This window comes from Diplodia seriata (genome assembly GCF_021436955.1).
Source record: "Diplodia seriata strain FDS-637 chromosome Unknown scaffold_5, whole genome shotgun sequence".
Lineage (NCBI taxonomy): Eukaryota > Fungi > Ascomycota > Dothideomycetes > Botryosphaeriales > Botryosphaeriaceae > Diplodia > Diplodia seriata.
In genome coordinates, this window is record NW_027117312.1 from 903,996 (window position 1) to 915,087 (window position 11,092).

Genomic DNA, 11,092 nt, shown 5'->3' on the forward strand with positions numbered 1-11,092 from the left:
TTGGACTTCGTGTTGCCTGGGCAGAGGCGTGACGGGGTTGGCGCACAACGCGTGCTGGGCTTGGTGTTGCGCTGGACGCTCGACCGAGTGTTTACCCGCGCGGTACCCGCGTCCCCGCCAAGCCTCTTCACCGCCCTGGCCTGCGGGCACGCGAATCTCGGCCGGGAGTCCCCATCACTCGCCCTGCAGGGAATCTCCGCAGATCTCAGACCACCAGTCAATCATCCGCATCCGGTGACGCGTGTCAGGTGCTGCAGAGCCTATCGTGTTGGAGGCGCACGAAACTCGATTGTGCAGGAGATTATATCTATGGATACATCAGACCTCCGCGGATCCGAATCAATCGCCTGCCCCGCAATGCCCCGTCCGTGGATGCTCTAGCGCCTTCGCTACCCGTCCCATCTAAGATCCCTTCGAAAACCGGTACCTGAACCCAAGGCACGCCGGAGATTAGACGCACTCTCGATATTTTCGAGGGCGTACTGTATGTGGATATAGCCAGCTCCCTTTGTGTCTGAACGATGAAAGTTATGCAAAGAAAAGTGAACCCCTGCAACAGAATCCATATGAAACTCCGGAGCCGACCATGTGATTGTAAGCCCGCCCATGCTCCTTTCATGAAGAAAAGGTCGTCATTGTGGTATCGCCGAGGCAAAAGCCCTCGACCGAGTTTGAAAGAGCTTGCACATGAGAAAATTTTGTGTCGAGACGTCGTGTGATGTGACCATACGCGAGAGCTGGTCACCGGTAACCGTTCTCCGTCGCTAGCCTTGCCTTCTCGGCCTTTGCCCGCTCCTGCTTCTTTCGGATCTTGAGTGCCTCGGTGCCGTCATCTTCAATCCTCTGCGTGAACCAGGGGTGGTTGAGAGCCTCCTTGGCAGAGATCCGCTTTGATGGGTCATACACGAATATCCTCTTAAGCAGGTCGAGGAATTGCACATTGAAATCGGTGTGAGGCGGGAGTGTTTCCTGCACGGCTTATGTTAGATACGGTCAGAATTAGGGGAGCAAGAGGTTGTTACCTGTAACCGCTTCATCGCCTTGACATACTTCCGAGAAGCCTTGGGCGTATCCGTGTTGGGGTAGTCGAGCTTCTGGCCCTTGAAGTATCTGTTGTCGGAGTATTAGTAACCACGTCTCTCAAAAATTGCAAGCAGGCGGCGCGACTTACTGTGAAGCGGGGTTGCGGGACTGTCCCCTGTCCTTAGCCAGGACCTGCCTGATCAAGTGCTTATCCAACTTGCCACCGCAAACAGCCTCCATCATCGCGAGGTGCTCCAAATTGTCATGAGTCTGAAAGAGAGCATCCCCGGTGAAAAACTCAACCAAAATGCAACCGATACTCCAAATGTCGCAAGGATAACTCCATCCAAGGTTGAGGATAATCTCAGGCGCGCGGTAGTGACGGGTGGAAACCACGGAGGAGTGATACTCGTCATCGAATGTGGCTGAGCCAAAGTCGATCAGACGGATTTCAGGATTCAGTAAGACCTTTCTGTGGCGAGCCGAACGAGCAGTAGCCGTAGAAGAAGACGGTATTGTCCGGTTGTATGTGAAGGTCTGGTATGCATTGTTGACAAGCAGTATGTTTTCCGGCTTCAAATCAGTGTGGATGAGGTGCAAGTCGTGAAGAACTGTGCCGCATTAGCGCGAAGGTATTACAAAAAGCAAAAAAAGGCTTCAACTTACAGGCAACGCTGGTGAGAAGTTGATGCGCAAAAGTTTGGATATGAGTGCTGGGAAATGGCACAAATTGGTTCGACTTGAGGAAGTCAAAAACACTCTGGCCGTACAGGTCTGTGACGATGCAAATGTGGTTCCGGAAATCGAAGCAATCGCGCAAGTGGATGCACTTGTTCCGGTTGTGTGGATCGTTCGAAGCAAGCGTCGACAGGACTCTAAGCTCGATGCGAGATGCGTCGCGATATTTCTGGACCGATCGGATAACCTTGATAGCGACCTTGTTGCCTTTCTTCTTGTCGAAAGCCTCGACGACCTTGCCGAAGGTGCCCTGCCCGAGCAACTTCACTATTTGGTCTGCGACGATTAGCACAGGGCGGTAACGAAGCGAGGACAGGGCACTTACACTTCTCCGTGATGTCTGCGTCGGGATGAACGACGTAGTGACCGTCTTCATCATCGACCTTCTCATTCGGGCGGTATTTCTGCAATAAGTCAGCGGGCGCTCATGGGCGAAGAGGCCAAGGCGAACTTACATCAGGAACGACCTTGACGTAAACATCCTTGGCCTTGATGGGTGGCTGCTTGGGCGGGATGTAGCTAGTCCAGTGTTCTTGTTGCTGCTCGGTCTCTCGTCGCTTCGCTTCTTTGGCCTCATCCAGTGTGGTTCTGCGCGTCGTGCGCTTCCGCTTCTGACCGACCATACCATCATCCAGCTGAGCGGCATATGCTCCATTGCTAATCGTCGATCCAAGCGATGTCGACGCAGTAGTGTGTAAGGCGGAGGCGGTGCGGTCGGTGGAGATGGTGTGGTTCGAAGGCGTGCCGCCGTACATGGGCGTCTCGGTCGTGGAGTATGACGTGTTTTGGTGGTAGACGGGGTCATAGGCGGTCGATGTCGCAGTCTTGCGCTTCTTGTCGGCGTGGCGATCGGCGGCGACTGCGGCAACGGCCCTGGAAGTGGGCGGCGCTTGGGGCTCCGGAGTGTCGTCATCAATCACGATGACCTCTTTGGGAAGCCCGTTCTTGTAGAACTCGCTCCAGTCGGGCTTGTTGGTTCGCCTGCGGGAAGGCATGCTGGGCAATTGCTGCTGCTGGTCGGCGGCGTAGTGGGTGGGGTAGGACTCGGGCTGTTGCGGCTGGCGAGCGTTGACCGTGGCCGTCCTTCGCAGATCCTGGCTGGGGTAGGCGTTGTTGTAGTGCGAGTTGGTTAGACGCGACGAGCCATTTACATGCTGGGACACCTGTGGCTGCCACGACTGATGATGTGGCGGATAGTATTGGTGGTGCTGGTGAGGAGGGAGAGCAGCGGTCGCTGTCGAAGGGGTCGACATGGCCAGGCCGGTGCGAGGACCGAAGTCGTGGAGCGTGACGAGGACGGGGACGGCAGCCGAAGTGAAACTGCGAAAAAGGCGTTCACCGGGCTAGAGCGTGCACCAGTCAACGCAGCGGCGAGCGGTCGAGGCAGAGGACGGGAGTGTCGAGGCTGCAGCCAGCGCGCAGCGGGAGCGAAAATGCGCCTTTGCTGCGCAGGCCGCCCGGTCGGAAGTGGAAGAGGCAGTGACGGGGAAACGGCGGGAAATGACGGACGAGGCGGGTTGGATCTGGCACTGAAAGCTCTTCAGCGAGGGCCGAGGGCGTCAGAGCATGATCCAGAGGCCAGACGGCGGTGTGCGGAGGAGGCAGCGCGGTGGTGGGCTTGCTTTGGGGCGAGCGATATTGAGGTCAGAGCCGGCGACTGGGCACGATGGAGGCACAGAGTGAGGTGGACTCGGTGCGGGTTAGCGCGAATTGCACTCCTCTTTTGCAGGCATGCGCGCTGATTCGCAGCTGGCCAGAAATGCCTGGCCGGCGCAGGCGGACGTGCGTTGCTTTGGTAATTCGATCACTGGGCCATGGGCCTGCGGTCCATCACTCCGTTCGCAAAAGCGCCGTCACCCACGCGCTGCGGTGGCGCAAGCGATCATGCACTGTTGAGGACGCGCCGCGGGCCGCACGCCTGCGCCCTCACAGCCCTGCACCACACAAGAGCCCGTCGCCCACCTCGACAGTCCCTAGGTCTGCGATGGAGCTCTCCGGCCAGCTGCGCCGCGCACGCATTGTGTGCTGGGCCCGGGCCGCGCAGGCTGGGCCGGCGGATTGGGATGGAGGCTGCTGCGTGCTCAGACTGCCGCCCCAAGCGGCGCCGGAACGCCCACGGCTCCATCCAGCCTCGCTTGAAGCTTCTCCGCGCTCGCTCTCGCCCTGCACACCTCGCCGCTGGCAGCTGACGGCTGACCAGCTCCAGCAGGCACTCACGGCCACTGCAGCCGGGTGCCTGTCTCACTCGCACCCGCGCCAGGCACCGTCCGCAACTCGGCGCTGCAACCCACATGCACTCGACGTCGGCGGCCGAAATGACGCGGGACGCTTTGGGCCTCAGCGGCACGCCGACGGTTTGGAGGCCGCGCAAAAGCCGCCAGCCCGCGTCACAGGAGATCTCCTGAAACCACGCGCCGCAGGGTGAGATTTGAGTCTTCGAGCGCCGTCGCCGTCGCACAGCCCGCAGCCGCCGTCTCTTGGGCGCGCTCGGATCACGTGCAGGACCGCTACCGCTACCGCCAACGCTCCTAAAGCTGTAGGGCTCTGAATAAGGAATCTGGCCCAGCCCTGATCGCCCGTAGCAATTCGTGATGGTGAGGGCCCATTCCTCAATTCCGCGAGGATACGAAGCTGCGTGCCGGCCTCGCAGCGGGCAATTCCCCACAGCCGGGCGGTTGCGTCTGGCGTCTGGCGCCGCATCAGCTGTGGCGAAGGTGGTGTCGCCGTGCGCCTGGGCTGGCCGGGGGCGTCTCCTCTTTTCTTCAGCCACCGACGACAAAAGAAACGACGCGCGACCCTGACCACCGTGTCGCTGAGTTGTGCACCACGCCGACTCATCAATCGCCCCCAACACGCTCTCCGCTGTCCTCTGCCAGGGGCTGCGCATTCCTATGCCCCGCCGTACCCGCCGTGCCGGGCCCGAGTCGAGTCCCCGAGTCGCTAGTGCGCCAGCCGCCCTCAAAAGGCCGGGCTGGCGGCAAGGCCGCGGGCCTGAAGCTCCCGGAAATCAAGCCAATCTTCAAGAAGGGCGCTGCGGCTGCGGGTGCCCCTAAATCTGGCCTCCTCTGCACACCGGAGCGTCGAAGCTTGGCCTTTTTAACGTGCACCAGGAAGCGAAACGCGCCGGCAAGCGAAGCAGATCGCTCTCACTCCTAATAACAAGATAAAGCAACACCGGCCTCATGATCCGCGCGTGCGTGCCTGTGCGGAAGCAGGGGCTGTCGGCGAGGAGAAGACTGTGTACTTTAATTCAACACTGCTGACGTCGAACGCAAGGGGTCCGCGGGAGTTCATCATCACCCAATTCACCGCGCGCGCTGCTCGCTTCCGATACTTTTGCACTGCAGCGCTCAACTACACTCCAAATTCCGCACATTCCTCCTGCCAGCCTGCGGTTCTCATGGGACAACATCCGCATCGACCCGCTTTTGTCCTGATGACCACTTGACGGCCGCGAGGATCGCGATGCCAGCAGTGACGGGTGGCGTGATAATCGCCGCTGCAGCCAAATCTACCTACCACGGCCGGTGACGAAAGAAATTGCGTTAAAATATTTGTGTGGGAAGTTGAATACAAGGTCTGGACGTTAAATATAGATTCTAAATTCGCATATTTACGTCCGGACCTTGTATTCAACTACCCATCCCATGTTGATTTTTTTTACTAGGTAGATGCGGGTGGGCTGTTTTTTCGTCACCCGCCGTGCTACCACCGCGAAAGTGGTTTTTGAATTCTCTTCTTCTCATTGTCTCTAACTCCAGCACTGTGTACAACGTTTGAGCTCTGGGACACTCGAACATCTTGCAGAGTCTGGCTGGCTTGACGCAAGACTCCAATGCTGCTTGCTTGTTACGACGATGACTCCATTGTGATACCTATCGATGTCACTGTCCACGAACATCTTTCCGTCTCTCACATTCGTCGGATATTTGCACTTGCAGCTCGTGTGCGATGATCCTCGCGGTTGGATGGTGTAGCGCCACCTGCTCGCAACCGCCGTCTCTTTCCAACGAGGAAGGTCGTCATGCAGAGTCATCTGCTGCGCAATGCATTCCCCGCTCTGTGCCGATCAGCATCGCCGCTGCTGTTTCGCATCAAAAAGCTCAAGCACTTCATTTCAATCGTTTGTCTAGTGGCAACAAGAGCCGTACACATCCTCGATTCTTCTTCATCAACCTAGTACGGCCTTGCCTTGGAGCTCCCCGAAAAACTCAGTGATCACCCCAGTCGTCAAGTCCACGATTTTCTCCACGTCAGCCTCTGTCACGTTATACGCGGGGGCTAACAACACGTGGTCGCCAGATTTGCCGTCCGCTGTGCCGGTACCCGGGTAAACCGAGATGCTGTACTTGGGCTCCATTCCTGGAAAGATCGTTAGTATCTATCAGCAGAACGATGTATCATGCCGCAACGAACCTTTTTCATGTACTCCCATTGCTACCCCAGATCCCAGATCGAATGGCTCTTTCGTAGCCTTGTCCTTCACGAACTCGATCTAATCTCACTGTCAGCCACCAACCTACATCAGGTCCTCAGTCTGCACTTACACCCCAAAAAAGCCCACGCCCCCGAATGTCCCCAACATTCGGATGGTCCGCCAACCTCTGCTTGAGAAGCTTCTCCAGATACACCCCCATCTTCTTGACATTCTCGCACAGACTGTCGTCCCGAATGATTCGCTGCACCTGCGCCGCCGCCGCGCAAGCCACTGGGTGGCCCTGGTACGTCTGGCCATGAGAGAAGCTGCCGGTGCCTTTCTGCAGCACGTCCACCACACGGTGGTTGATAAGCACACCGGCGACGGGGGCGTAGCCGCCACCCAGGCCTTTCCCGATGGTCTGGATGTCAGGGACCACGCCCTCCTGCTGCCAGGCGTGAAGTGTGCCGGTGCGGCCCATGCCACTCATGATCTCATCCATGATGAGCAGCGCACCATATTTGTCGCAGACGGCTTTGACAGCCTCGAAATAACCGGCCACCGAAGGCACACAACCGAGGGCCTGTAGAGCTTTACGTCAGCAATTTAGTCTCGACGTAGTGATGTCGGGTGTTTGTTGCTCGTGGGAAGTTGCTATGCTCAAGGCTGAGCCTGGATCGTTCTTCCAGAAGATGAATCGTTCGTGAATGCGGACGGTGACTGATGACGCTCGGTCGAGTAACACTCGCTGACAAGAGAGGTACTACAGCTCTCAGAGTAACAAAGCTTTTTCTGAGTGCAGCAATCCTCAGTTTCCCGTATTATTTTGAAGCAACAACGTCTGCTCCTGTGAAACAAATCCACGGAAGATGAATCCCGCTCAATTATCGCTGACTCTACTTTCCATGACGTGTAAACGGTGTATTGTGAGGTAAGGGAAGGGAGGGGATGGAAGGTCTAGGGCTTACCGCACCAACGACAGGCTCCGCAACAAAAGCGCACACGGTCTCAGGGCCGACGCGGTGGAACTCGTCATCCAGCTCTTTCGCTAGCCTAGCAACGTACTCCTGCTCACTTTCGCCGTCCGTCTTGCCTCGGTATGTATTGCAAGCGGAAACCCGAGAGGTGTTCTCCAGCAGCATAGGCTCAAACAGTGCTCTTCGACTCACGTGCCCACCCAGAGACAAGGAACCGAGCGTCGTACCATGGTACGACTCTTTCCTGGCAATGAACTTGGTGCGTTGAGGCTGGGAAGGCGAGAGCTCCAAATGATACTGCCGAGCGAGTTTCATTGCTGCTTCAATAGCTTCAGATCCTGTACATTGTCTGTCAGCAGCTGCTCACCGGAATGCTCTTGCTGACGTCCTCCAAGGTAGTCGAGGAATGTGGGTATGATGCCCATGTATCCACTTTCTTGAGCACATGACTAAGGTGCCATGCAATAACCTGCAAGCCATTGGCGCGGGGACACAGCGGGTGACCAAAGAAATTGCCGTCCCGCATCTGCCTAGTAGAGGTGTTCCACTACTCTATGGGCAGTTGAACCTAAGATCTAGACGTAAATGTGTGCATCTACAGCTTACATTTTCGTCCGGACCTTGTATTCAACTACCCTGATTACGATGCACAATCTGCAGGAGGGCCAATTTCTTTTGTCCCCCGCCGTGGGGAGAATTTGAATACCAAACATACCTGAGCTGACAATGAAGGCCTTGGTCATTGCTCCATTGGTTCCTGCGACCAATTCTTGGCCCAGATCCTCAGCAGCCGATGTACTAAAGAACAACGAGTGGCAATAAGCCACCTCGCTCATCTGCCGCGTTATGGCGTCTTGGACACGCTTGTCTCCATGGCCCAAACATGATACAGCGGCGCCGCCAGTAGCATCCAGGATCTTCTGGCCATTGGAGAGCGTGAGGTAATTGCCCGATGCTCCAACTACCTTGAGAGGGAGGTGCTTTAGGCTGCGATGGAGAATACCGGAAGCGTTTGTAGTCTCGGCACCCTCGTGGGCGGACCGAGAAATAGGTAGCATGGTGGAGTATTGCGAGGTTAGTCGATCTGAACAAGAGTCAAGAATGTGCTGGAATGCTAACCAAGTGCTATTGATCCAGTGTCAGCCGTTGTGGGGGGACGGGAGCCTTTTATGCATCCCAGCTTATCGAAAGCACCACGCGTCCCCCACTCTTACGAACCGCTACCAAGGGGATATTTGCTCAATGCAGTAATTCAAAACCCTGTGTTGGCTGGGGAAACGGCGACTAGTGAGTCAGACGATTCGGCATGCCGAACACACAGGAACCGGCCGTCGGACCGGCCGGCAACGGTAGGGCTTAGTGCGGTTGATGGCGCAATTGACGATGGTACTGAGACATGCATCATAGCGATTGGGTTAGCAGTGCCGTTGTTTCAGTTTGAAAGCTTCTGGCAAAACGATCGACAACTTGTTCGTTGATTAAGCTCACGGCCAGCAAGCTCGAGGTCTGTTATCACCACAAGATCCCTTTGGACCAGAATATCGACCCCGGTGCCCCACACGTGCTCCTCCGCACCAGCGTCAGCGCGTGATGTCATGTCAAGAGCAGTCCAGCATGACGACTTCATGCACGCTCCACGCAACGCCCTGAGAGCTGTGGTTCGGCATGCCGATTCTCGGTAAAGCCGGCACTCCTGACGCCAGCGAGCGACAGCCAGATCTCCCGACGACCCTGGGCAACGGTACCGGGGCGTGTCCAGTGCTTCTCCTGCGCGCACGGTCAAATATTGGATTTGCACGTCGCTTGCGCTCACGACGTCAGACCGCTTCGAGCCCTTTCGCCCGCCGCTGCCAGCCCCGGCCTGAGGCTCCAAGTGCCGGCGCTGTTCTGATGAGCGCCCATTGCGATCAACAACCGCCCAGATTATCTCCGACACGCGGAGAGCAGCAAGCGATATCGGTGCTCCGTGCCCGCCTGCCCGGGCGTGGATCCTCCGTGGCCGGATCAATTCAAACGCCGCTTTCCGCCATGACGCCCTACCTAAACGCCAAGCCCGAAGGCGGTCAGCAGCGTGGGGAAGACAGCTCTTCTCTCAAGTGAACACCATCCGCTGAACTTTCTCCGTCCACGCGCCCCAACGGACTCCCACGCCGACACCATCAGCCCAATTCCCCGCATCAAGGCCCGACAGTACATCCGCGCACCATGGCACACCACGCCCGCATTGAGGAAGTGTCCGACAGCGAACCGGAAGAGATGGACCCCTCCGACTTCGACCCGCAAGCCTTCGCCCAGAGCATGATGGGCCCCGCCGGCACCGGCGTCGGCGGCCCCGCTGGGCCTTCCGGCTTCAACCCCCAGCTGCAGCCCCAGTCGCCCTTCGCCGCCGCTGGCAACAACAACCCCAACGCCGCGGCCCAGCGCGCGGCCCAGGCCGAGATGCAGGAGAAGTCGAAGAGCTGGCAGTGCATCTACCCGGTCTACTTCGATGCGTCGCGCACGCGCGCCGAAGGCCGTCGCGTCAGCAAGGAGCTGGCCGTGCCGAGCCCGCTGGCGCGCGAGATGGTAGATGCCGTCGCGGCCTTGGGCCTGACGCAGGTCGTGTTCGAGCCGGGCAAGACGCACCCGAAGGATTGGAGCAACCCGGGTAGAGTGAGGGTGTTGATCAAAGAGGAGGGCGGCGCACCGGTTAACCCCAATGTCAAGAACAGTAAGTTTCTGCCGTTGCTGTACCTCTTCATATCCCGTGGTTTAGCTGTAATCAGTATTCTTTTTTCCATTTTTGAAGACTAACCATTATACCCAGAGCACCATCTGTATAATCTTGTCTCTGCCTACCTCAAGGAACACCCGACGACTGAAGACTCGCCTATGCGTCTACGCATCGCCGGCGTACCGCCGCCCAAGGAGCTCAAAGCGCCGGCCGTGCCCCGCGGATGGAAGATCAACCCCATCGTACCGCTGCACTCACCTGCTCTCAGCGGGGGCGGCGTTAGCGAGAACATGTTCAAGGACATGATGGCCGAGATGCAAGGTGAAATGCCCGGCTCGGGCAATGCCAGCGACAGCGCCGCTGGAGGAAAAAAGAATAAGAAGGACAAGAAGAAGGGCAAGGCTTGAGCGGGAGACGGTCTCACGGAGTTCAAGACCTTCCTTCACCCATGATATCGCACTATGGGGATTGCACGTGGTGAAGAGAGGAGGAGAAAGAAAGGGGGTATGGCCTTAAGCGCCGGGCGACCTGGAGAATTGCCTTCCCAACTTTGCCGGGTAACAAGGCAATCTTTCCCCTTTTCGCTGTTTGCATGGCAGGAAGAGCCCAGCACTCAATTGCACTGTATCTCTGGAAGACTCTATCCAGTCTACAGATGAAAGTAGGCTTTAGCTCTTGCTGCATCATGCTCCTTCGGGCATGCCTAGTTCGCATGGGTCACATAGGATCTACGTCGGCGAGACACAACAGATGTCGGGAACGCATCAACAAAAACACAATGTATAACATGACCTCTTATCTTCTCGGTTCTACACGCATAAGCCTGCATGACATTCGCTTTACATGTATCCACATCCAAGATTGACCCGTGGCATTCAATCGTGTTGCTGAACTTCATTACCCCGTTAGCATTTTCCAGATTCAGTGGTCAAAGCCAGGTACAGCAGAATTCTAATGATTATGGGTTGGCTTGTGGAGTAGATATGTTTATCTAAGCAGCCTTTGATAAGTACAAGGGCATGCGATGAGCTGTGGTTAAAACCATAATTCAATGAACAACACCTGTTCTGGGATGCATTCACACAGTAAACGGCACACAGACCAAGGGCCCCAGAGTCGACCTTCTTGGCAAGGATATCGAAGGCCAAGAACCCGTTGGCCTAGATCTAGGCATTTAGATCCTCCGGCAGAGATAAAGAAAGGCCTGCCAGCCGACAACCAAAG

At 57.0% G+C, this 11,092-nt stretch overlaps 3 protein-coding genes across 3 annotated transcripts; 1 reads left to right on the forward strand and 2 right to left on the reverse strand.

Annotated features, from left to right (window-relative positions):
• Positions 1 to 741: 741 nt before the first annotated feature.
• LKH1 (serine threonine protein kinase CMGC group) lies at positions 742 to 3,014 on the reverse strand (the record flags this gene model as incomplete). Its single annotated transcript, XM_066776720.1, has 6 exons — positions 742 to 969; positions 1,023 to 1,110; positions 1,172 to 1,634; positions 1,690 to 2,037; positions 2,087 to 2,165; positions 2,217 to 3,014. The coding sequence occupies 6 exons, from the start codon at positions 3,012 to 3,014 to the stop codon at positions 742 to 744; spliced, it is 2,004 nt and encodes a 667-aa protein (XP_066632562.1).
• Positions 3,015 to 5,932: 2,918 nt separating this feature from the next.
• SLS55_005271 (uncharacterized protein) lies at positions 5,933 to 8,213 on the reverse strand (the record flags this gene model as incomplete). Its single annotated transcript, XM_066776721.1, has 6 exons — positions 5,933 to 6,123; positions 6,178 to 6,256; positions 6,309 to 6,761; positions 7,147 to 7,334; positions 7,383 to 7,493; positions 7,871 to 8,213. 6 exons carry the CDS (start codon positions 8,211 to 8,213, stop codon positions 5,933 to 5,935), a joined length of 1,365 nt encoding a protein of 454 aa, XP_066632563.1.
• Positions 8,214 to 9,360: 1,147 nt separating this feature from the next.
• On the forward strand, positions 9,361 to 10,275 carry SEC65 (signal recognition particle subunit; the record flags this gene model as incomplete). The annotated part of the gene is made up of 2 exons (XM_066776722.1): positions 9,361 to 9,865; positions 9,962 to 10,275. 2 exons carry the CDS (start codon positions 9,361 to 9,363, stop codon positions 10,273 to 10,275), a joined length of 819 nt encoding a protein of 272 aa, XP_066632564.1.
• Between the last annotated feature and the right edge of the window lie 817 nt (positions 10,276 to 11,092).